This window comes from Onychomys torridus, chromosome 6 (genome assembly GCF_903995425.1).
Source record: "Onychomys torridus chromosome 6, mOncTor1.1, whole genome shotgun sequence".
Taxonomy (NCBI): Eukaryota; Metazoa; Chordata; class Mammalia; order Rodentia; family Cricetidae; genus Onychomys; species Onychomys torridus.
Window position 1 is genome coordinate 106040249 of NC_050448.1, and position 26294 is coordinate 106066542.

The window sequence follows — 26294 nt, forward strand, 5'->3', positions numbered from 1 at the left end:
CAAGTAAGTAGATGGTGGGAAGGAGGGAGTTTACAGGCAGAGGAAGAAGAAAGGCAGAACCCAGGCAAAGTTAGGAAAACAAAAGGTGAGTTCAACGGCATGACCAGATGGGGAGGGGCATCGGACATCTGCAGAGAAGGGACTGGAGCCCGTCAGACAGGGAGCGGAGGTGGCCTGGCTGCTGACTTGCCTAGCAGGCACCAGGTGGAGGAGGGGCGCAGGAGGGAGGGACTTGGCGAAGGGCAAAGGCAGGCGACACTTAAATAGGGAATGACCCTAGATGGTTAATGGCACCAGTGACCTCCGACGTCCAGGGCAGGAGACCTCAGGAGGAAAAATATATCCTTTGTGTCCCAGGCTGCTCCGGAAAGAGGCACACTGACTGGAAAGGCACGACCACCATGTGTGAGCTGTATTGCAAGCAGGACACCCTGGCGCTGCGGGGGAAGCACATCGGGTAAGGAGCCCTGGCTGGCAGGAAGGGGCAGAGGGCAAACAGCTGGAGCCGGGTGGCAGAGACAGAGCGCCACACCCGCGGGCTCTGCCGTGACAGGACTTGCACCTGGAAGCGGTGGAGATGATAGCTCCAGCGCTCACTGTCCCAGAAGAGGTTACACAGCCGCGGGAAATGAGCGCAGCAGGCGAGATGGCGAGCGCGCCTCCCTGCTTATCAACACTACAGCTGAACCCAGAAATCACTTGAATGATGGCTCCCAAAACAAACTCATTCTGACAACTTTTGTTTCAAGTGAACTTTTTCCGTGTGTTTGGTGAGGCAATAGAGGGTTTAAGCAGCTAGTGGGGAAATTAAATCACCTGTATAAAAAGCAGGAGCTTCGTTAGAGCTTCCTCCTAAGCTGTGTCCTCACGTCGACTTCTAAATGCTGTGTTGTCCTGGCATTTGTTTTGTCCGGGTTATGTGTTAATAATATAACAGTGTGTATAAATGACTGGCATGAGCTCTGGTCCTAGTTAGGTGTCCTGCTCATCCATTCAAGGCATATTAGTAACATTCCAGGAGCAAAAGAGAATGAGTGATAGTGTGTCTGGGATTTTTGGGTTTTTTGGGTTTTGTTTGTTTGTTTGTTTGTTTGTTTGTTTGAGACAGGGTTTCTCTGTGTAGTTTTTGGTACCTGTCCTGGATCTCACTCTGTAGACCAGGCTGGCCTCCGACTCACAGAAATCCACCTGCCTCTGCCTCCCGAGTGCTGGGATTAAAGGTGTGCGCCATCAACGGCCAGCTATTGTTTTTAAAGGACAAAACACACATCATAGGAAACATGACTGTGCCCTAACACAGTGGAAGCAGCTGTCTACAGTGCCTGTGTAGATGGTGTAGTCACCAGTGCCCAGACCAAGGGATAAGGGAAAGAAGCAATGTGTTCCAGGCAGAAATGCTGAGCAGGTCCTAGTACAGAAGCTCCTAGCTTTCACCAGGAAGGTTCTAAAAGGTTGAGGGGACCAAGACCTCTCACAGTGGCCCAGATTCCTGCCCCAATCACTGATTGCCACCTTTAAAAACTAGATTCCTTTGGAAACAATTTCTGGAGGAAAATGGCAAAGTTTGTGAAAGGAAGGATGTAGTGTGGCCTGATGAGATAAGGGAGAATTGACATGAAGTCTGATAGCCAAGGTGAAACATAACTTTAAAAGGCAGTGTCCTCTGTAGCCTGCAGCTCTCAGGAAGACCCGAGGTTTTCTTTATGCCTCTTTTTTTTTTTTTTTTTTTTTTTTTTTGGTTTTTCAAGACAGGGTTTCTCTGTGTAGCTTTGCACCTTTCCTGGAACTCACTTGGTAGCCCAAGCTGGCCTCGAACTCACAGAGATCCGCCTGGCTCTGCCTCCTGAGTGCTGGGATTAAAGGCGTGTGCCACCACCGCCCAGCTCTGTATGCTTCTTAATTTTGAAGATACAAAGTAATTGTTCAGTTTGAACCCCAATAATTCTTTTTTTTTTAACTTTAGCTGATGCTTAAGAACTACATAAACTATCCTGGAAGTAGTGGCCCATGCCTTTAGTCCCAGCAGTAGGGAGGAAGAGGCAGGTGGATCTCTGAGTTCCAGGCCAGCTTGGTCTACAGAGTAAATTCCAGGACAGCCAGGACTATATGGAGAAATCCTGTCTCAAAAAAATAAAACAAAAACAAAAACACCTATATAAACCAGAAAACGGTGTCCTCTCTAGTGGAATGCTTGTCTAACAGACACACATGCTGGAATCCTGTGCCTAATGTTGCACAAAAACCTACATGGACCTGTACCACATCCACAAGTCACTTTAAAGTTTGATGCTACCCACTACTCCCAATAACCAATACACTTTCTAAACAGTTACATATCCCCCTAATAAATAAGTATTACAAAATCTCCACAAATCCCCTAGAATATATGCAGAGTTCTTTTCCACATCAAAACCACCAAAATATGCTGGGCGGTGGTGGCAGCTCACACCTTTAATCCCAGCACTCGGGAGGCAGAGCTAGGCGGATCTCTGAGTTCAAGGCCAGCCTGGTCTACAAAGTGAGTTCCAGGAAAAGCGCAAAGCTACACAGAGAAACCCTGTCTTAAAAAAGAAAGAAAGAAAGAAAGAAAGAAAGAAAGAAAGAAAGAAAGAAAGAAAGAAAGAGAAAGAAAGAAAGAAAGAAAAATTCAAAATACAAACATAGTTTTAGGTCTTAAACATCCACTGAGCCAAGATCAGAAACCTCAGTAACATTTGTGTTTGGCTATATGTTATGTCATAAATGTTCACAGAAATAACTAAGACTAACAGGAACTTATGTTTTGCTCACAGAAGCATTCCAGAACAAATGAATTTAAATATTAAGGTGGGGAAGCCATTTATTTATTCAGGACAAGTGCCGCTCAAAATACATGAAAATCCTCTCTGTAGTATTTAACTCTTAAGGTATTTATAGTAAGCTATTAATTTCCTAATTATTTGGAGAAAGAAGGGGGAAGTAGGTGTTGGTATTACATGAGATAATATTTATTAAAATATATAGCAGTTTTTGACATATCAGAAACCCTATGTCAACTTTTTTTTCTAATAGAATAAAATTTCCCTAAGAAAAATGAGTTTTAAATAAGCTGATTGGTGCTTACTTAAAAGAGCTGTTGAACTGTGGAAATTTTAACAGAGAAATGCAAGCAGTGATACCAACAGTGTATTAAGATGAGGAATTCCAAGCTAATATAAAATGAAAAATTAATGCGGTCCCCTGGGCTGTTTTCCCTTTCCTTATGAAATTGTAATTTTCCACTGATGGTTGACCTCCATTGAGAAAGAAAAATACTACGCTGTCTGACCAGACCAAAGTATCTGCTTTGCCTATGTCTAGGCCCTCGTGCAAAGTTTTCTTTGCTGCGGATCCCATCAAGATCCTGCGAGCCCGGGGCCAGTACATGTTTGATGAAAAAGGTGAAAGGTACCTGGATTGCATCAACAACGTGGCTCACGGTAAGCATCTGTGCACGGGGCATTGGAGGAAAGGACTGTGGAGCCCAGTTCATCTCGGAAACTGTGACAGATGCCCCTCGGCTGAGTCGCCCTGAAAGGGAAAAGCCTCAGTAAAATGAGGGGAGAAAGGAACCCAACCCCCTTTTCTTTCCCATCAAAATCCCCCTCTCCTCCCAAGCTCTTAGAATTGTTGACTGTTCCTTTGTGTCCTACATTTTAGTGGGACACTGTCACCCACAAGTGGTCAAAGCCGCGGCGGAACAGATGGAAACACTAAATACGAATTCTCGCTTCCTGCATGACAACATTGTGGAGTACGCCAAGCGCCTTACAGCCACACTGCCACAGGCGCTCTCGGTTTGCTACTTCACAAATTCGGGGTACGTATCTGGTTTCTGGCATCCTCACTCCCCCTTTAGGCCTGTTTACCTTTCCCTTTTGATGTGTGGTGTGACACAGATGTCTAGAAAGATTTAAGGAAATTCTTGCCACTCACTTAGGAGCGGAGCTTTTTTTGTATTAAGACTCTGAGCCTAACAGGATCCAGTGACATCTTCTTGTCAAAGAAGTAAAGTGTAGCGGGGCAGTGGTGGAGCATGCCTTTAATCCCAGCACTTGGCAGGCAGAGCAAGGCAGCTCTGTGAGTTCAAGGCCCGCCTAGTCTACAGAGCGAGATCTAGGACAGACACCAAAATTATACAAAGAAACCCTGTCTCAAAACAGACACACACACACACACACACACACACACACACAGAGAGAGAGAGAGAGAGAGAGAGAGAGAGAGAGAGAATGTAATAAAAAGAATAGGCTCACATAATCCTTTCAATACATAAATGCAGATTTCAGCCAATAAATTATCCTACTAAACAAGTGATAATTTCATAAGATTTTCTACCGACTTGCTTTCCTACAAAAATTGAGTCCGGGCAGTGATGGCGCACGCCTGTAATCCCAGCACTCAGGAGGCAGAGCCAGGAAGATTTCTGAGTTCAAGGCCAGCCTGGGCTACCAAGTGAGTTCCAGGAAAGGCACAAAGCTACACAGAGAAACCCTGTCTCAAAAAACAAAAAAACAAAACAAAACAAAAAAAAAAGAGAGAGTACATTTTCCCAATACAAACACAAGAAAATCCAAGTAACAATACATTGCAACTTTTAAATTCTGTAAGCAAAAACGGCTGTGTATAATTGTCCATAGAATGGATACAGACATTAGAAAGTGTGGTTTGCAGATACATGCCCAAGGATTTAAAAGTGATAAATGTATTGAATTTGATATTTAAAAAGCTATAATGTAGTTAGAGTTTTCCTGCCTGGCCCAGTCAGGACAAATCTCTCTTACCCGCCAGTCCCACAGTCGCTCAGACCCAACCAAGAAAGCACACAGAAACTTACATTGTTTAGAAACTGTATGGCCGTGGCAGGCTTCTTGTTATCTGTTTCTTCTTATCTTAAATTAACCCATTTCTGTTAGTCTATACTTTGCCACATGGCTTGTGGCTTACCAGTGTCTTTACATGTTACTTTTCATGGCAGCGGCTGGCGGTGTCCCTCTCCAACCTTCTACTTCCTAGAATGCTCTTCTCTCTTGTCCCACCTATACTTCCTGCCTGGCCACTGGCCAATCAGAACTTTATTTATTTTAACCAATCAGAGCAACATATTTGACATACAGAACATCCCACAGCACTTCCCCTTTTCTTTTTTTTAAAAGCAAAGTTTTAACTTTTATATAGTAAAATTTCAGATAACAAAACAATTATCAAGCAAGAATTACAGTTACAATATTAAAGAAGATATCCTATCTATCTTATATTTGTGAGTCTAAGGTTTTATATCTAACTCATCTTTTGTCATAACTGAGGAGATTATAACTATCTAGTCTTTAACCACATCAAAGACCTCAGAAGGATCATATTACCTGAGATCCGGGAGAAGGATGTCAGCATTTTTTGGGACTCTTGCAAGAGTAGACAGAGACAGCTGGCAGCCTGGACAGTCACCTAATGTTCCTTTGTAAAGTTGGGGCATTTGTCTTCAGCCCACAGGGCTAGAGTCTCTCGGTCACTTCTCTCAGTGTTCTGTAGAATGTCTGGCAGTTTCCTCTATGAAGCAGGAACCTGAAGGACCATTTTGTCAAGCAAAGTTCAGTGGTCACCTTTCTATGGGTCCTGCATGTCCAGTCAATCAAGCAGTCCAGGCAAGAACAGTTTCTTGCACAAATGGCTATTTTTGCCAAGGTGAAGATATGAAGTGTCTTCAATGCCCATCCTCTTCTCTGAAGTAAATCGGTGCTGCCAGGAGCAGACATGTCTCACTGTCCAGAAAGTCTAAATTTTAAAAGTATTTTAAATGCCATATTCTGTAGGTCTTTGAAGTATTTGAAGATTACCTATCTATCTGAAACATCTCTATGCATATCTAGAAGACTTAACTAACATGGCTATGAGTATGATTATCATAGATGACTAATTATTAATCTATTTTTAATTATCCATTTCAATTTTAAATGAGCTATACAAACATAATACCTTAAACATGAGTAGAAATTTATACACAGTATAACAAAATTAACTTTAAGTTTGTATCAATAGACTAAAATCTATACTAATGTAAAACATTTTAAACAAGTTGTTGCTCTTTAGAAGTTCCTTAATCTGCCTTTCATCCTATTATATCTATATCATATCCCCTTTTCTTCTTTAGAAAGAGATCGCATTTATAATCAACCTGCTTTAAATAAAAATATTGGTTCTTTTATGTCCCACAACAGCGGGCTCTTCTGATTTGGGACACAAAAATCTCTTAACCTTTTCTTTTAGCAATATGTCTGGGTTTAGAGAAGGAGTGAGCCAATTCCATCTCCAAAGCCAGCTTGATAATTTTCAGAATGTGGGCGTAGTTTCTCTTACTACTTCCTGATGGAGGGGGGCCCTGTATCTTATGGGGACACAAAGAAAATTTTAGGATTATGGAGTAGTCCGTGAGGGTAAACTTCTGAGCCAGTTGCCTTGAAACCATTCTGGATGTTGGATCATCTGGGCTATTGTGTCATCGGAGACGTTTCAGGTGGTCTTGGCTGATCAAACCTGATGTATCTTAATCTGGAACAAATCCACAGCCTCTGGCTTTCTGTGGAAACAAAACCAGAGACTCTTTTCCAAAGCAACATATCCTTATATCCAAATTTTGAAGTCAAGGTACCTTTAAAATTTACATATTTATTTAACTCAACAGCTTTTATGATCAAATCTTTTTCTGCAGTTAAAAGTCCCAAAGACAAGACAAACCAGATTCTCTGTGTAATATCCATCTTTGTAAGACTGAAACACCGCTGTGGCTGCTGGCTCCGCCCACCTCAGCTTCCCAACATGGCGGTGGCACTGTTTACTGCCAGCTCTGGGTCTGGAGCCATGTGTACCATCAACTATCAGGAGCAGTTCTATCAAAGCAGTGCATAGCCCAGAAACCCTTTTTTTTTTTTTTTTTTTTTTTAAACTTGCAAAGACTAAATCCACCATGCAGCAGAGTAAAGTGCTGCTTGTAGATTCCTTATTCCCGCCACACTGCAGGTCAGACGCACACGCCAGGAACCCGCCATAGTAGCTCAAACCAGCAGGCTGCCACTTACTTGAGAGAGACAACTAGGAAGCTGTTTTTAGCTCCGTTTTAGAATCTTTTTTGTCAGGTTTTAGGTGGAAACTCTAGCTAACACGTAGGGCACCATTTGTAGTTAGAGTTTTCCTGCCTGGCCCATTCAGGACAAATCTCTCTTACCCGCTAGTCCCACTGTCGCTCAGACCCAACCAAGAAAGCACACAGAAACTTACATTGTTTAGAAACTGTATGGCTGTGGCAGGCTTCTTGTTATCTGTTTCTTCTATCTTAAATTAACCCATTTCTGTTAGTCTATACTTTGCCACATGGCTTGTGGCTTACCAGTGTCTTTACATGTTGCTTTTCATGGCGGCTGCTGGAGGTGTCTCTCTCCAGCCTTCTGCTTCCTAGAATGCTCTTCTCTCTTGTCCCACCTATACTTCCTGCCTGGCCACTGGCCAATCAGAACTTTATTTATTTTAACCAATCAGAGCAACATATTTGACATACAGAACATCCCACAGCACTATAATGTCTACTTGTATGGTTTTCTGTGACTCATTTTTCCACAAGGTATTTTATAATGAGAGCATCATTATTTTGTCTTATAAAGAACTGAGGCAGTATTTGATAGTCTCCCATGTTGTTATAAATCATTCTTGCCTTTTATAAATATAATATTTAACTTTCATCTCTAGAGGATCCCAGACTATCAAAGAAGGATGGTTCCAAACAGCACTGTCCTTCAAGAACAACATGTGCATAGTTACTGAAAAAAAAAAAAAGTCTCAAAGTCACACAGGTGCCTGTCTAAATCCTGGCAATATGTCCAATCCGCTGCCAATCTTGTTCTGGTTGCTTAGCCTCTCTAAGGCTGTTGCCTCACCCATAAAAAAGGAGATGGCAATACTTGCTTTGTAGCATTATTGTGAGAATAAATAGAAGCAAACACTGAGCTCATCACAAGCATCCCTTGAGCAATTTTTCTCCACATTAGGAGAGTATATTTAGACTCTTGAACTAGATAGAAAAACATATGATGTTCATCTTATAGATAAGGAAACTAATTAAGTATTGAGTCAATGCAACATGGATTGGCAGCCAGGCTAGAGGGCCTTCCATCGCTCCTGAGATAGGGTGGACAATGGGGCTTTTCAGTATCCTTAAAGCTAGTCATCGCTGATGCGCCTGTGTGAAGTGGGAAGCTTGGCTGTAATTTTTCTGGGTTTTTTCTATGTGTCTTAGTCCTTAGTGGCTGTGACACATGTTAGAAAGTGACATTAGAATTTAGGGTGACCAAGATGGACGGGAAAAGAAGACCTTGTTTCCACATTATGCATTTCTGAATGTCACCTTACAATTTTGGTAACTAACTCTGAGCCATTCTAAGAAGAGATTGTCACTTTGTCCTTTCTCTGTCTTATCTCAATAGATCCGAAGCCAACGACTTAGCCTTACGCCTGGCACGGCAGTTCCGAGGCCACCAGGATGTGATCACTCTCGACCAGTAAGTCTTAGGCACAAGGTCTCCAAGGGAGAAGCCCCTTCAGAGCCAGAAGTGTGCCAGTCTATACTGAACTTATCTATGCTGAGACACAGGCCCTTATGGAAGAGGGTGGATCCACAGAACAGTGTTTTGAAATGACACAATGAGGTGTCAAGTCTAGCTTAAATCCAGAGGCTACCTCACTCTTTCTAAGCACCTGAAAATGCGGGAGACTTTCCTGCGTGTCCTGACAGCTGCAGCCTTGGGGACTTGTAAATCTGGGCTGACATTTTACACAATTGCACCAACTGCTGTCTCTGCATAACTCAATCATTTCCAAAATTTAAAAAAAAAAAAAAATTCTTTAAAATCCAAACATTTGCTTCACAAACATGTTGGGTGCCAAATGTAGATGAAATTCTAAACAGTCTTAGTAAATAAGAAACACAGAGCCAAATTCAGAGGAAATAGCCAAAGAGATCAGAGCAAGAGCCACGACTGGCTTTAGCTTACCACCAGCAATTGTGATTATCCACTGTACTTAATTTTTTTTTGTTTGTTTGTTTGTTTTTTGTTTTTCGAGACAGGGTTTCTCTGTGTAGCTTTGCACCTTTCCTGGAACTCGCTTTGGAGACCAGGCTGGCCTCGAACTCACAAAGATCCTCCTGGCTCTGCCTCCCGAGTGCTGGGATTAAGGGCATGCGCCGCCGCCGCCCGCCACCCGGCCTGTACTTAATATTAAAGGTAGCAATTTATAGCAAATTTAAAACTTTAGTACTTTTTTATTTGTTCAGAACTACTAATGATCACTTTACCTCCCCAACATGAATTTACTCATTTTATACAAAAAATTTGACAGTCCTATTTACAAACATTTTCTAAATTATTCTGTCTACCGCCTCACTCCACAACCCAGAGTGGAACTAAACATGGAGCCTCATTTTGTGTAGTCCTGTAGACTCCTCTTGATGGGTTACCCATTTTCTATTGCTGCTTCATTTGTTGTTCCAAGCATATGGGTTCAAATAATACAAAATTATTGTCTTACTTCTATTGGTGAAATTATTAAGGCCACTCCACATAGTTAAAAGGGAGGTTTATTTTGTGGGGTAACTTACAAATGAAGGGGTAGGTTGCAGGGTCTGGCAAAGGTATGGCGCAGTCCGGCGGTGTTCTCCGGAGAACTCTGCTCGATCCACCTCCAGCGTCCAGGGTCCCAGAACCAAGACAGGCCTCTCCTCTCGATCCTGGGTCTTCAGCTTCCTCCCTCAGCCCCACCTTGTGGGCGTGACCATTACCGAAGCCTCAGTGAGGGTTGGAACTTCTAGGCCAAGGCTGGGATGGCTACCCACTACATACTTCTGTGAGGCAGAAAGCTAAGCTAACTCACTGAGCTGAAATCAGGGTCATCTGGGCTCTTGGCTCTCCCACTTCTTATGTCTGTATCTCACAGTTTACAATCCCTGCCTTCATCTTCAAAGTCACCCATCACCTCACTCAGCCTTTGCTTCTAGCCTCACACCTGCTTCTTTCTCATCATGCTCTTCTCTCCTACTTTCACTTCTAGGACATTTGTGACTATGTGGGTGGCTCCACCCAGATGATCCAGAATAATGCCCTCATTGAGTGGTCCTTAATAGACCTGAAAAATCACCTTTGCCATGAAGCAAAATCACCTTTGCCATGAAGCATATTTAGATTTTGTGTATTAGAACGAAACATACTTGGGGTGGTTTTCTCTTTTGAAATTCTCATCCTCCATCACCTATGGACAACTATAATAATGTATTTTGTATATATATATATATATATATAATAAATAAATGAGAATCTAGTTTAGCAATACAATTCAAAAAATGTTTATTTTTCCTACTGTAATAAAAACCATGTAATAAAAAACATATTATTATGGAAAATGATAATATGTTTAATGTATCTATTGTATGCTATTTGAAATGTTTTACTAGTCCATATTAACTATATAGAATAATGGGTTTCATTATGACCTTTTCATACCTGTGCATTGTGTTTTCTAATCGTATTCACCACCATTACCCTCTTGACTACCTCACCCTTCTACTCACCCCTGTCCTCCTCCCAACTAACTCTGCACTCACTTTCACACCCTTGTACTTTTTATATCCTATAAAACCTATGGTATCTCACATGCATCTACTTTACCAAAACTACTGTAGATCTGTTTTCAGATTTCATCCCACACAGAATTCTTGAAATATGTTCCATTCCTCTAACTCAATTCTGACCAATAGAAACATAAAGTGAGCCATGTATGGGATTTTAAATGTTCATGTAGTTTGGGGTAGCCAACATATTGTCATTTTAATATGTAATCAATATGAACTATATTGACATATATTACATTCCTTTTTTTTTCTCACTGAGTATCAAAAATCCAATGTCTGTTTTACACGACAGCACATTTCAAATCAGACTAGTGATGTTGCAAGAGCCCATGACTCCATGTGGGGAGTCTCCGCCATACAGTGTTACGGTGCTGTCTTCACTGTACAGCATCCCTAATGATAGGCATTGACTACATCTGTTCCCAGCATGAGCAGAGATCCTTCTACATGGTCCTCCACAGGACATTCTGAGAGTTCCTTAGGGATAAATTCCGGAAACAAGATGGCTGGCCAGCAAGGTATACGAAGGTGCCGTTAATTTGACTGAATGTTTCTATATTTGACTCCAACGTGGTTGCAACCCCAAACACAGCACAAGAAAGGTCCCCTCTCCATAGTGTCACCAAACCCAATACTAAGCAGCTCTCTGCTTTTTTCTAGTTGTTGCTAATCTAATGGGTATAACATATCTTAATTGCCATTGTTGACTTGAGAATCTTCTCATATAAATTTTATGATTTTATCATTTCTTGGAGGATTGCCTTTTTGTATTCTTTACCTTTTTTCCAGTTAGGATTCTCATCCTTTTGTTGCTGGTTTGCAGTTTCCTGTACAATCTAGGCCAGGGAATCTCTATTTGGAATTATCTGTGGATGGGCTTTTAGACTTTTCTCTCCACATCTGTGGATTACACTTCTGGGCAAGAAAGAGAAAGAGAAATACCATCGCCATGTGTGTGTTAAGTGAGAGAAAAGAATTTTGTAGCTACTCAGTCATCTCTCAGCAGAACTAGTGTTTGCCTGATGTCTCCAACTGAGCATCCTTTAGATAGCATCCCAATCGGAAAACCATGTCAATGCTTCCGTATAAAACTGTGGCACTCCTAGCAGTGACAGCGGGGGATGTCTCTGACTCTGTAGCCTGATTTGGGGACCCATTCCTCCTGCCAGATCACTTCATCCAACCTTAGTGGAAAAGGGGGTGTCTGGTCTCAGTGCAGCTTGATAAACCATGGCGGGCTGATATCCTTGGGATGCCCACCTGTACCTGAAGAGAAACAGTGGAAAAGGAGTGGATGGGGTTGGGGGAGGAGGGAAGATGGGGGGATGGGGGGAGGGAAGGTGGGGAGCTGGGGGGAGGGAAGGTGGGGAGCTGGGGGGAGGGAAAGGAGAGAAAGCTTTGGTTAGGACGTAAAAACAAGAAAATTAAAAGGAGGACAGAAGAAGGAGGAGGAAGGAGAAAACAAAATATATTTCAGACTTACTAGCCAGGTATGATGGCATATGCCTGTAGGCCCAACTGAGACAGAAGAATCACTTGAGGCCAGGAGTTCAAGGCCGAGGTCTATTTTTTTAATGTAGGCTGGTAAGGTGGTTCAGCAGGTACATGCTTGGCAAGCCTGACACCCTGAGTCTGGTCTCCTGGACCCACACTGTAGAAGGAGAACCCTAACTCCTGCAAGTTGTGCCATGCTGCACATGTGCACACAAGAAATAAATGAATGTTTAAAATGTTTAAGAACATAGAAAACTCAACTAGGCAATGGTGGTGCATGCCTTTAATCCCAGCACTCGGGAAGCAGAGGCAGGTGGATCTCTGGTCTACAAAGTGAGTTCCAGAACAGCCAGGACTGTTACACAGAGAAACCCTGCCTCAAACAAAACAAAACAAAAACAACAAAAGAATGTAGAAAACTCAAATCACAAGACTGCATGAAGATATAAAAATGTTCAAATTTAGAGAATCTAATTTAGCAATATCATTTTAAAATGTTTATTTTTCCTACTGTAATAAAAACCATTGCCTCTGAGGACACATACTGGACTTTTCATGTATGTATACATTGCATACATAAGGGGAAATGGACATAGCAAATGGCCAGTACTGTCATGACAGACTAGATCTGGTTATACAGTTAAATGTGGCACCAGCATTGAAATTCTTCCCCAACGACTAACACGGGGTGGTTATAAACACTGTTTTCATATACTAAAAAAACACCTTTCTTGGTACACTGTCCATTGCTTTTCTTTTTCATTTCAGTGCTTACCATGGCCACCTGTCATCAATAATTGAGATCAGTCCCTATAAGTTTCAGAAGGGCAAAGATGACAAGAAGGAATTTGTGCACGTGGTAAGTATCTCCAAGTCCTGTGATGAGAACACTGGAGCTAGAATGTCTATTGTCATGCAGCCCAACCCTCAAAGCAGAGCGGAACCAGGGGGAAGAAACGAAGGTTTAGAGCGGTTATGGAACGTGCTGAACTCGGGGCCACATACTGGCTGTATGTGGCTCACAATGAGAATCGTGGTAGAAAAGTTTACTGGTAGATCAGATTTTTAACGGCTATTGTTTCATTTTTGTGCCCGCTCACTTTCAGTTACTCTTCCTATTACTAGTACTAGATCAACACTCAGAGCTAAATGAGTTTCTATGACTGTCATAAAAATAACATACATAAAGCAGAAGCCAGAGGCCTCAAACCAGACCAATGACTCATTGCAATGAACACTTACAAGTAAAGTTGCATGGACTGAAGGGTGCACTGTGTGACTCTTGTGTCCCACTACAGCACCCATTCCGAGACTTTTTGTTTTGCTTTGTTTGCTTTTGTTTTTTCATCTATCCTTTAAAATTTATTCTATTTGTAGGGGAGGTTGCAAGGGCAGAGGATAGATATGAAGGGACGGGGAGATGAATGGGATCAGGCTGCAGGATGTGAAATCCACGAAGAATCAATATAAAGTTTTAAAGAAAGAACAACAAAATTTTAAAAAATAATTCATATAAACCATGATCATATAAATACTGCAAATTGTTATAAAGGACTAGTACATCAAACAGAGAAGCCAGACAAGTTGTCAAAACAGTAAAATTCATTTCCTATGGTTGTGTTAATTGAGGGTCAGTAGACTCTCTGAGAATCCTCAGTGCTTTATTTCAAGACCGTAAGAATAAGCTCTAAGGCGTCCAAGTTTCCTGTGGGATCACGGTATGTGATATAATCAATAGTCCAAGTTTTTTTTACATACAGTCAGTAGTTCAGTCTCCACTTCTTGTTATTTTCATATGATGTCATTGCACTTGTCTATCTGAATTTGCTTTCTATGTGAACAGGGATAAAGTTTTGATTTAGAGGGTCTGGGATTTCTAAGCTCCAGCCCACAATTCAAAGATGTCAGTTCTTCACAGCATTCAGAAATGTACAGAAAGATAAGAGGCACTGGGGGTGCTTGGGTCAACATGACCACCCTCCAACATGCCCTGGTGGGGAAATAGATGTTCCCTTGGTTTTCAGTTTGATCATGAGGCAAATGATGAGAAACTGTACCATCTGATGTCCTAGGCACCAAGTCCAGACACTTACAGAGGGAAATACAGAGAGGACCACAAAGATGCAGCCACAGCATACGCAGATGAAGTGAAGAAAATCATTGAAGATGCTCATAGCAACGGAAGGAAGGTGGGCATTGTGGGAACGCTTTTAAAGTCTTTCATGGAAATAGTTATAATAGTTGGAATTCTCTACAAAGAAGAAAGAGGATTAAATCTAAAATTCCCTTCTGTTCTTTGCTGGTTACATTTTCACTTGGTTTCTGTTTCAACAGTATACTGTCCTGGTAAATTTTCATTTATCTTAGAAATATAATCACTTACCCTTCCTTCTCTAGCACTGATGTCCTAATTCTGATCTCTCAGGTACTAGACAGGGTCTGGATCCTAAGGTCAGGTTCTTCCAACTGTGATGATCATGGGGGAAGCAAAGAGGCGGAGGGGCTTCAGTGTCAGGACCAGTCCAAGCTCTCAGGTCCTCAGGAAAGCTGTGGTACTGCCCAGAGCTAGTGGGCTTCCTGGAACCACACAACTGAGGCTCAGCTCCTCACTAAGCCAAGGCAGAAGCACAGCCTTTCTACCTGGGCCCGGACTTCCAAGACAGCACTGGAGTTCTCAAGAGCAAGAAAGGCATTCATGTTTTCAGACTTTGCCCTGCTGTCCACAGATTCATGTTCTATTCTCCACCCACTGCAGGGCTACTTGGGTGCAGATTAAACACAACTTGACATCCCTTGGTTTGTGGCATAGACATGACGATACAAATACATCATTAGATAAAAACGACTGCCCTTTCTAGTGAATTAAAGTATTTTTGCCTTCATGACAGGAAAGCCATTCTTGTTTCTTGGGTGTCTCTCACCCCACCCCACCCCCCGCCACACACACACCCCTACTTCCACACTCCCATCCCCACCCCTGCTTTGTTTTCAAGGTCTTGTAACATTTCTGTGCAGACGGGCCCAAAGCTCTACCTACTATAGGAGCTGAGGAGTCTCCTTCCTGTAGCTTCAGATAGTAAATAATGCTTTCAAAAAAGATTTTTTTTTTCCTCAACAAGAGGATATGAATTCTGCTGCTAATGGAGGGCCTAAGTGATTTTTGGTTTTTTGTTGTGTTTTGGTTCTGTTTTGTTTTGTTTTTTTAACATTATCAGTACTATGCAGTTTGGGGTTTGGTGCCACCATGTTACCAAGGCTGAAAGCTATGAAGAAATAAATATGGGGCGTATACTAAATGTTAGCTGTGCTTGGGAAGTCATGGAAGGTCAGAACAGAGATCTCTGGAGTCAGCAGCCTCATTTTATAGCTAAGACATTGAATGACTCTGAGGTACAGGCTAACCCAGGTTCAGGCAGCTGATAAGCAATCTGGAGGCAGACTTGGTTCTCCGGGGTTCTTTCCTCATGCCTCTCCTGATTTTTCCCCTCTTCCTTCCATGATGGCCACTTTGAACTTCTCCTCCCATGGCCTCTGACACGCTTCCCCTCTGGTTTCTGTTGAGATGCCCAGCTTTGGAGAAATGGCTGGTTCAAATCCAGATCTAGAGGTGTAGCAATGTAGCCCTGGTGTGGAGGCATGGGCTGCAAACCCACTCCCTTGGTGCTGGACTATAGCCTTAAGCAGTCCAATTTTACTGACTTGGGAATGGGCACCAAGCTTATGCCTTTTGAACCTAGATCAGTTTGCAAAGGTTCCTATCACAGACATCAAAACATTACTTTTACTCAGCACAACCTGACAAAAAGATTGCCTCTTAAGCCAGGCGGTAGTGGGTGCACGCCTTTAATCCCAGCACTCGGGAGGCAGAGGCAGGCAGATCTCTGTGAGTTTGAGGCCAGCCTGGGCTACAGAGAGAGTTCTAGGACAGGCTCCAAAGCTACACAGAGAGACCCTCTCTCAAAAAACAAAAAACAAACAAACAAACAAAAAATTACCTCTTAATTATGAAGCCCTCTTCTCATGGCCTCCATTTCCCATGGTGGCCTTCCCAGCATATCAGGACTTCATTTAGATCCGTGCTCTTCTGCCACAGATAGCTTTTATTTGTAATAACAGTCTATGTAGCACTCCCTACGGGTCTGTTTCTAGCCATTTTAAACCTACTCGAAGGGCTGGAAAGATGACTCAGCCATCAAGAAGAACACATACGGGGTTGGGGATTTAGCTCAGTGGTAGAGTGCTCACCTAGCAGGTGCAAGGCCCTGGGTTCGATCCCCAGCTCAAAAAAAAAAGAACACATACTTCTCTTGCAGAGGTTCCCAGCACCAATGTCAGGTGGTTCACAATTACTTACAATTTCATCTCCAGAGGGCTTCCAACCTCCTTGAGCATCTGCACACATGTATACACACATACACACAGAGGCAGGGGTGCACATACATAAAACTAAAGATAAATCTTTACAGTAGTATATTCTTGGGGCTGGAGAGATGGCTCAGCCACTAAGAGCCCTTATTCTCTCAAACCCCGTTTGGTTCCCAGCACCTACATGGCAGCTTAAGAACTATCTAACTTCAGTTGCAGAGGATCCAATGCCCTCTTCTGGCCTCCTTAGGCACTGCATGTACATGGTACACAGACATACATGCATGCAAAACACCCATACACATTAATAAAAATAAATCTTTAAAATAAAAACCTATTGTTTAGGAAACTCTCCTTTTTAGGGGGTAGGAGGGGAGCCTACTTTGTCTAGATTTTGACCCCATCTTCTCTTGTATAGATTGCCGCCTTTATTGCTGAATCCATGCAGAGTTGTGGTGGACAAATTATTCCTCCAGCAGGCTACTTCCAGAAAGTGGCTGAGTATGTACTTGACTTGGGCATCCTTGGTCAAGCTGAGGGCACTGTGGCAAGTCTACAAGGTCATACTTCCAGACTAGCTGGCAAAAAGCTGCTGACTGCCTGCAGCCTCAGGACTCTAGATGTCCCCGATCATAACCAAAATCCAGCAAATATAGAGTTTAACATGGTCCAGCATCTAGAACTATACTCAAGCTCCTGCGGGCATCCTGTCTCATTGGCCCATACCTTACACCTTGCCAGTTAGTAAACACGTGAAGATTAACCCTGATAAGAGCCACTTGTCCAAATCTCTTCCCATGTGAAATGTTGCAATACAGCTTACTTTAGGCAGTAATGGGGTAACTCTCATCTAGAAATCATGTGATTACCCTGTAAAGTCTCTACAAGGTTTTGAGTCCTAGAATATTTTTAACACAGACGGAGGCTTTGGATTAACACTTCTCTGTCTTCAATAGTCTCCTTGGGCAGTTCTGGGGACACTCAGTGGTATGAGGGCATCAACATAGATCTTTGCTTTTCAGACATGTTCGCAGAGCAGGGGGCGTGTTCATTGCTGATGAAGTTCAAGTAGGCTTTGGCAGAGTTGGGAAGCATTTCTGGAGCTTTCAAATGCATGGTGAAGACTTCATTCCAGACATTGTCACCATGGGGAAACCAATGGGCAATGGTCACCCCATGTCCTGTGTGGTGACAACCAAAGAAATTGCAGAAGCCTTCAGCAGCTCTGGCATGGAGTATTTCAACACAGTGAGTCTGGGTTCACAGCTCTAATTCTAAGAGGGGAAAATAATTCATGTTCTTAGACTTTTTTCCAACACATTAAAGAAAAGGGCTCCATGTTACCCTAAACCACTCTAATATTCTTGTCAAACTTCAACCAAACCAGACTGTTCCCTTTGTATTCTTTCCTTGTGTATTCCCTCATCTGATAACATTCTTGTTAGATTTCTGATAACAGACCGTTATCCTGCTCATCTTCGGTGCTTGTTCCATTACCAGACAATGTGACCTTTGTGTCACATTGAAATTTCCTGAACACTTTGAAAGCCTTTAGATGATTTGTTACCATGAATGCTAGTCAACCCTCATAACAGATGCTCAGTGTTGATCTTTGGAAAGCTTTATTTCTGTGGCTTTATTCCCACAAAGAAAGAAGCTTTAGGCCTGGAAGAGTCACTATAGCATGCACAGCACCAACTGTTACAGCCAAAGCAAGCATCCAATCATAAGAGTTTGTTTTTCAGAGGAAATAGTGCTTAGCTGTTTTCTTTCAGATCTTTAAAGACAGACACACTGATTCCCCTTATTGAACCACACTTTGGAATCTCTAATTCACAATCTGACACTTTCTGTTGTTATTTGGATGAACCAATGGATCCCTTATGATCCCTCACCTAGATACATATCCTGGAGAATATAACCAAGAGTGAATTTCACTCAATCCCAATGAATAAAATCATTCTGTCTTCTAAGCCTGAGAGGTTAGTATTACAAAAGAAAATTCATTTAAAATGTTTACATATACAGTTAGCATTCTTGCCTTTAATAATAATAGACACCTTTGTGGGGGACTGCTGAAGGCATTAAAATTGGTTTTGTTTTTCAAACATATGTTGAATGAATACCAAATTTCTCATGAATGAAGCAATACCACTAACTCCATTGTTATTTTCTCATCTTTGTCTGTAGTATGGAGGAAATCCAGTGTCCTGTGCAGTTGGGTTGGCTGTGCTGGATGTAATTGAGAATGAAAACCTTCAAGGAAATGCTATCAGAGTGGGGAATTACCTCACTAAGTTGCTGGAGGAACGGAAGGCTAAGCACCCATTAATAGGGGACATCAGGTCTGTTGACTGACCATCATGCACTCATTTGTTTTTCCATAACAATCTTGTAGACTTGAAAAGTTGAATGAAAGTATATAACACACTGAGAAACAGAGAAAGCAAAGATTGGTCCTAATCCAGGACTTGGGAACCACCCTAGTAACATTTGGGTACATATCTTCCCTCATATTTATAGGTTTTCTTTTCTGTAAAGTTAGGATACTTTTAAGCCCAAGAGATAAAAGGAAGGAAGATAAGATGACTCCAAATGATCTGTGAATAAGGTGGAAAATGCTATCTCCATTCCTGGGTGTTTGTCATAGATGGTTATAAAAACTTGGCAATCATGAATACCCTGAGAAGTGAAATGGTGTCGTGTTGTTTGAGGACCAGGGAGATTGCTCAGAAGGTGAAGTTTGCTGTATAAGCTCAGGGACTCAAATTGGTCCCCAGAACCTACACAGCAAAGCCAGATGCAGTGGTGCTCACCTGTAATCATAGCACTCACACCCTATAATCAGCAAGTTTCAGGCCAAGGAGAGACCCTGTGTTAAGAGGGATCGCCCCTGACTAACACCACTGTGGTTAGCCTCTGCCCACCATGGGCACATGCGCATATGTGTCTATGCACACCTCCATTCCCAACACACACATACATGCATATAAACACAAAATTGGTTAAAGTATGATTCTCTTATAAAATCAAGTGAGGTGTGTGGTTGATATATTGTGCAGCCTAATAAGGCTTTCCTGAGAGATCAGAGGAATAGAACAAGCCACAGCCAGCCTTACCTCACCAACTCCTCAGCTGATCCTATTTCCACGAATCTCAGACTGAAAGCCTTTGAGTCCTCACCCCTGAGGGTCTCAGCTGAACTACTCTAAAAAGCTCCTAGTTCCTGGTCCTCACACCTCATATACCTTTCTGCTTCCTGCCTTCACTTCTTGGGATTAAAAGTGTGTATTCTTCCCAAGCAAAGACATGAGATCTCAATTGCTGGGATTAAAGGCATGTGTCACCATGCCTGGCTCTGTTCCCATTGTGGCCTTGAACTCAGAGATCCTGATGGATCTCTGCCTCCCAAGTGATAGGATTAAAGACGTGTGTGCCACCACTGTCTGGCCTCTATGTCTAATCTAGTGGCTGTTCTGTTCTCTGATCCCCAGGGAAGTTTCTCGGGGTGCACAAGATATCAACACAGAGGTGGGAGATCTCTGATGACAAAATATGTTTTAACCTTGAGAAGCAACTGTGACACTGGGGGTGTCTTGAGTTAAAGTCAGCTACATTTCCACTTAATGATGTCACACTCAGCTTGGCATTCGTTGGCTCAGAGAGTACACATGAATTCTTTTTTCCTCTCTTTCAGGGGTGTTGGCCTTTTTATTGGCATTGACTTGGTGAAGGACCACAAGGAAAGGACGCCTGCAACAGCCGAAGCCCAGCACATCATCTACAAGTAAATTCATCTCATCTCTTTGCTGTCTTGGCCCCTTGAGCACTTAATTCACTTCCTTTTCTCTCTCTGAAAAGGAAGATCCTAAGACTCAGTTAAACCTGGGCTTTTTTTACAGTGGAGATTCATGAATGCACTGTATACTCAAGGCCCTTCATCCCCACTGCACATGCTCACGGCCCTTCATCCCCACTGCACATGCTCACGGCCCTTCATCCCCACTGTACATGCTCACAACTCTTCATTCCCCACTGAGTGTGCTCACGGCCCTTCATCCCCACTGCACGTGCTCACAACTCTTCATCCCCACTGCACGTGCTCACGGCCCTTCATCCCCCACTGGACATGCTCACAACTCTTCATCCCCCACTGCATGTACTCACAACTCTTCATCCCCACTGCACGTGCTCACGGCCCTTCATCCCCACTGCACGTGCTCACAACTCTTCATCCCCCACTGCACGTGCTCACAACTCTTCATCCCCACTGCACGTGCTCACAGCCCTTCATTTCCTGCACTGATTAGGTTGAAAGAAAAAGGAGTGCTTCTCAGTGCCGATGGCCCTCACAGGAACGTGCTCAAAATAAAACCGCCCATGTGCTTCACAGAAGAAGATGCAAAGTTCATGGTGGACCACCTTGATGGCATTTTAACAGGTTGGTCACCATCTTAAAGATGCCTCTCCTTCTCTCTCAAGCTCTGCAATGCCCTTCCCTGTCCTTCTGTTCACCAGGAAAAAAAATAAATGGATAACTTCGTCTTCAAACTAGAATCAGATAGCTACAAAAATAAACTATGTAGACTCTTAATTAAATCAAAATTTTTCATTTATATTCACACAACTCCAAATATTAGTTTCTAGTAAATTAGCACATTGCTGCTATGGCTTGTTTGGTTAGTTTGGGGAAGGGTGTTTGTTGTTTGTTTGCTTTTTAGACAAGGTCTTGCTGTGTAGCCCAGGCTAGCCTTAGAATCAGGATCTTCCTGCCTCAGCCTTGTGAATGCTGGGTACCACTGCTCTCCGATCACCTTGTTTTGTTAACCATTTCTCTTTCCTGTAGACAATAAACAGGGCTTTTCAGGCTGTGTGTCTGCACTGAACCCTGGTCCACTAACACTGTGTAGTTTCAGCATTGAACCATTAGGATGACGATGTGTCAGCCTGCTTTGGTAGTGTATATTCACAAGTCTAGCTAAAGTTCGGGTGACAAGACATGAGTACAAGGGCTCCAGGTCAGCCTGGGCTGTTCATTCATATTATTCATAACAGAAAATCAATTAGTTCAATTATATATCAACTGCATTGGAGAGGAAGTAAGCACTAGAAAACAGTGTATTATTACTACTCTAATAGTAGCCCATTTTTATTGTTGTTTAGTTTTATTCATATTATATAGATATGTATTCAGCCTCTCTGCTCAGTTCCCAACTGTTAGGGTCAAAATACAATGAGAAGTCACAAGTCAACACATCATAGATCATTGATGTTTGGAAAATTCTACCTCAGCCTGGTGTTCTTAGTAGGGTCTCTCCTTGAACTCACAGAACACACTCATGCCCAAACCTGTCAAACATCCTCACAAACTGGTGTGTCCTGTGGTCCCACAGGACTAGGTGAAGAGTCCAGAGTAGAATGCCTTGTTCACCAGGTCTGAGCCTGCTCAGACTGCACTGAATGAAGAATTTGACTATGTTAACCAGGCACAGGTAAAACAGGCTCAGTGCCATGAACAAATTACCAGCGAAAAACAAAAGTCAGTATATAAACTAGAGCTGGAGAGATGGCTGAGCTGTTAAGAGTGCTCAGCCAAAGGACCAAAGGACCAGGGTTCAATTCCCAGCACCCAGACAGTGGCTTGCAACTATCTGTAACTCCACTTCCAAGAGATTTATCACCCTCTGACTTCTAAGGGCACTGGGCACACACTTGGTGCACAAACATACATGCAAGCAAAACACCCATACACATAAACTAATAGTAATAAAAGAATTTTGAAAAAAATCCAAGCCAGCAATTATAATAGTAATATTAGTTATGTGCATTACATTGCCTCTCTAGTCCTTCCTTATTAAGGATATCCTTAGACAATATTTTTTTCAGTTATGTTGGTCAAACTCTGTATCTTCTTTTAGCTTTAGAAGTCACAGAAACCAAGAGTGACCATGTGATCTCTGAGAATACAGTTTGCAGTACAAAGGTAAGAGGTGGCTACTTTGCTTTCAGGGGAAAGCTTAAAGCCTTGGGGGTTATGGGATAGCTTTGTTTAATATACAGTGACCAATAGAACAAAAACAGCCTGTGCTAAAGTTGGATTATCTTTGCAATTTTGAGTACACAATTAAGTTCCCAGAGCCAATGACGTATCATTTGTGAGAAATGAAACCAAATAACTATTCTTACCAGTTTATTCTCATATAGAATAAATATATAAAAACCAAGGACCTTTCTCTTCTGGCCTATAAAGACAGCTTACAAATATGGGGAGAAACTAACAAATGGTCTGAGCTTTCTCATGGTGGCTCAGAAAGCCACCTGCAATCACCTCTGGTTCCCACAATCCTCTTTGGTTCCCACAATGCTCTTCACCATCTACAGGGGCCTTAGCAGCCTGGTTCTGAAACACTGAAAACTGGTTCTGAATGAGCTAAGGAGGAAGCTTCCATAGCAGCCAGGCGCCCGGGGAATCACTGGCACTGGGTGGCCTAGTTTCTGCCCTTGGTGCCTTTCCAGCAGAAAGGGCTTTTCCATTTCCTTCCTGAGCTGCCCATGGTGTGAGAAAGAGCAGAAAGAGCACCCGGGCCTGGAAACAGAAAAGCAAAACCTTGAGAGGCTTTGTTGCATAATCTGTTATTTGTTTCTAGCTCAGATGCTAAGGGAACATTCAGTGCCCAAAGCCTGCCTGTGCACCCAGCACAGTCAGCAAAGTCCTTTTCATAGTTAAAAAAACATCGGGGTGTTTGAATGAGAGCAAATGATTTCCAACAAGACATCCTCTGTCTCTTCACACAGCACAAACCAGTCATGGGGACCCATTATTATTGAAAGGGCGGGAGTAGTTTATCAAATCTAGGTCAAAATAACTGCTACTTAAATGGAATCACTTCACGCTGATTGGCCAGGATCTTGAAAAAACAAGAGTTCGCAGTAGGGAATTGCACCCTGAAGGTAGCTGAGTTATTGCACATGCATGGAAGTCTGCCCTAGAGTCTCAGAATTGATGTTGACATCACCTTTCAAGTGCCTGGTATTTTCTTGGGGTGGGGGTCCTGTTAAATCACCCTAAAGAGGTTGGGTAATAGCAGAGGTGGACATCCATGGGAGTTTTGTGGTCCTGTCTTGCAGGTGCCTAAGGAAGTCCACATGGAATTGCCTAACCACAGCACCACCGAGTCCAGAGAAAACCACGGCAAGAAGAGAAATGGTGTATGCTCAGATGAGCACACACGGCTCAGCAAAAGACTCAAGACATGAAAGATGGATGAGTGTTAAACAGCAGAGAAATATCCGTGGATAAAGTGAGCAAGTGGATGCATCTCACCTCTTAATCATCCTGTAAATTAGAATTTTCAGTCTGCCTAATTTGTACATTAAAAGATAGATTAGTAATATCAATAAACAAAGTGATAAACTATATCAACATTATTAATTCAACCTCTGGCCTGTTAATCCCTTACCTGCCATTCTACTAAAACTGAGTTTTCAAATGGAAAATTCAGGTGGATGCTTTACCTCTCATGTTTTAATGTTTTAATTAGAGAAATGAGTGTGAGATTAGAGAAATGAATGAAGTCGATTCCTCCACTTCAGAGAATTAGTACGTTCAAGTATTTTAATGAGGAATAGTCTAAATTGGCTAATATATAAAGTATATAGATTTTAATAAAACAAAAGATGATATATACAAAAATGATACTATAAAATGCAGAGAGCAGTATGGATTAGAGTGGTGAAATCTATGTCATCCCAAAGGGAATCACAGAGCACAGAAGAACAGTGGTTGCCGAGAAACCTGGTTACTTGCCATCATGAGGGAACTGAAATGGAACATGTGTACACACTTGTGCACGAGGATGTTTCTAGAACTGCATCAGCAGCCAAAGCTCAGCTTTCAAAGTTGAGAACTTCAGTCCTGGCTACTCACAGGCCATGCCACCTCAACCAAGTTGCTCACCTGGCAGGTAGAAAATGGTCCCTTCCCCAACCATCTCATCTTCCCTGAGTTCATCATCACCTGCATTCCATGTTTCCTAAGTTAGTTTTGGTTGACCTGTATATCTCCATTGCCTTCTCAATAGTTATTAAACTTCTGGCTTGTGTCTTATTCCATAAAGAGACCGTAATTTTTTCTATGTCTGTTTACTGTTAACTGGGAGGGATGTCTTCATGGGAGTATGCGCCTTTTCTTTGCCTGATAGATTTTATGGGACTCCTTGCCTATGAGTTGGTTGAGCACATGGAAGTACTCGAGAGGCAGAGGCAGGTGTATCTCTATGAGTTCAAGGCCAGCCTGGGCTACCAAGTGAGTTCCAGGAAAGGCGCAAAGCTACACAGAAAAACCCTGTCTTGAAAAAACAAAACAAAACAAAACAAAAAAAAGGAAAACTTATCAACCATAAGGTGTCTATTCCTAATGGAACAAAACACTGGTCCTTATGGGATAAAGAGGGCCTATTTAGTCAACTTTCCCCCAGGTGGCTGATTGGCCTCTTTAAGGAACAATGTCATATCAGATGCTCACCAGGGGATTCTGCTGCAATCAGACCAGTTATTCTTAAGGGCATTGTGAAATCCGTCTTCCTAAGTGGGAGCCTGGGCTGATGGCCCATGTATTGCTTTTATCTCTATCACTGTGTACCCTCTGCTCATGACTCCATTATTGTTTCCCTGTGTGGATGCCCAGTGTTGCTTCTGTAGTGGATGCTTTAGTGAGCATTCAAATATGTTTTTTTAAAAATCTTAACACGGAGTATTTATGCGATATAGCCATTCACATGCTTTAGCCATATCTCTCTTATTCTAGTACTTCTGAGTCCCTGGAAAACTAGCTAGACCATTTTCAGCCACCTAGGCACTCCCGTCATTTCTTCCACACAACATTTCTTCCAGGTATGCCACCCAGAGCTCTGCCTCAGAAAACATTTCCACTGCCACTCTTTCAAGACCCCATTGAGAATGGCTCTAAAGCAGCCAGCAGCCAGTATCCAGAAATGGCAGGTCTTTGAATCACCATGGAGTTTATCTCCTGTCCTCTTGGGGCACACATGTCTTCCCAAGGCCACCAACATACTGCCATCTTCTGCCAAAGAGCGTCTCTTGGCACTTCCTGCTGTATCTGCTCGGGGTCATCAGTGCAACGATCATCAGGATTTTCTCCAAGGTGCCCACATGGTCAGACCCTTCAGCCTAATTTATAACAAAGGGCATGAAGGCTAACAGAGCTTTAGATCAGAACTGTACAGAAGTCTATGATCAAGAGTGAGGAGTGGGCAGTTGGTAAAATGGTAAAATATAACCATGAGGACCTGAGGTCAGATCCCAGGACCCATATAAAAAACAAAAACCTGGTTCCAGTGCATACCTATAATCCTTGTGATGAGGAAGTAGACACAGAAGAAATCCTAGGACTCACTGGCTAGCCATTCTAGCTGAATTGATGAACAGTTCAGTGAGAGACTCGGGTTTTTGTTCCCAACATCTACATAGCAGCTCACAACTAACTCCAGTTTTATGGATCCAAAGGTATTCTGTGCATGTGGTACACATGTATATATGCAGGTACTTATACATACATATAAAATAAAAATAAACACATCTTTGAGAAAACCCATTAAGGTGAAGCACAGATGAAAAGATACTTGACATCCAGTTCTGGCCTACACACACATCATGCTTTGTATTTTTAAGAAGGATATTCATCTCTGCCATCATGCTCTAGAATGGAACATTGCCTTTCATTTTTTCA

The 26294-nt window shown here is 42.5% G+C and overlaps 1 protein-coding gene across 3 annotated transcripts; it reads left to right on the top strand.

Annotated features, from left to right (window-relative positions):
* Positions 1 to 24672, top strand: Etnppl (ethanolamine-phosphate phospho-lyase). Of its 3 annotated transcripts, none has more exons than XM_036190609.1 (14): positions 1 to 85; positions 358 to 457; positions 3340 to 3458; positions 3679 to 3838; positions 8490 to 8564; positions 12950 to 13040; positions 14254 to 14370; positions 16965 to 17047; positions 17569 to 17794; positions 18737 to 18891; positions 20244 to 20333; positions 20857 to 20987; positions 22465 to 22529; positions 23675 to 24672. In XM_036190609.1, exons 2-14 carry the CDS (start codon positions 402 to 404, stop codon positions 23801 to 23803), a joined length of 1497 nt encoding a protein of 498 aa, XP_036046502.1. In that variant the 5' UTR covers positions 1 to 85; positions 358 to 401; the 3' UTR covers positions 23804 to 24672. The 3 variants fall into 3 exon arrangements, with proteins under 3 accessions (XP_036046502.1, XP_036046504.1, XP_036046503.1); XM_036190611.1 differs by lacking the exon at positions 1 to 85 and adding an exon at positions 130 to 204; XM_036190610.1 differs by lacking the exon at positions 1 to 85 and having other exon boundaries at positions 223 to 457.
* Positions 24673 to 26294: the final 1622 nt, after the last annotated feature.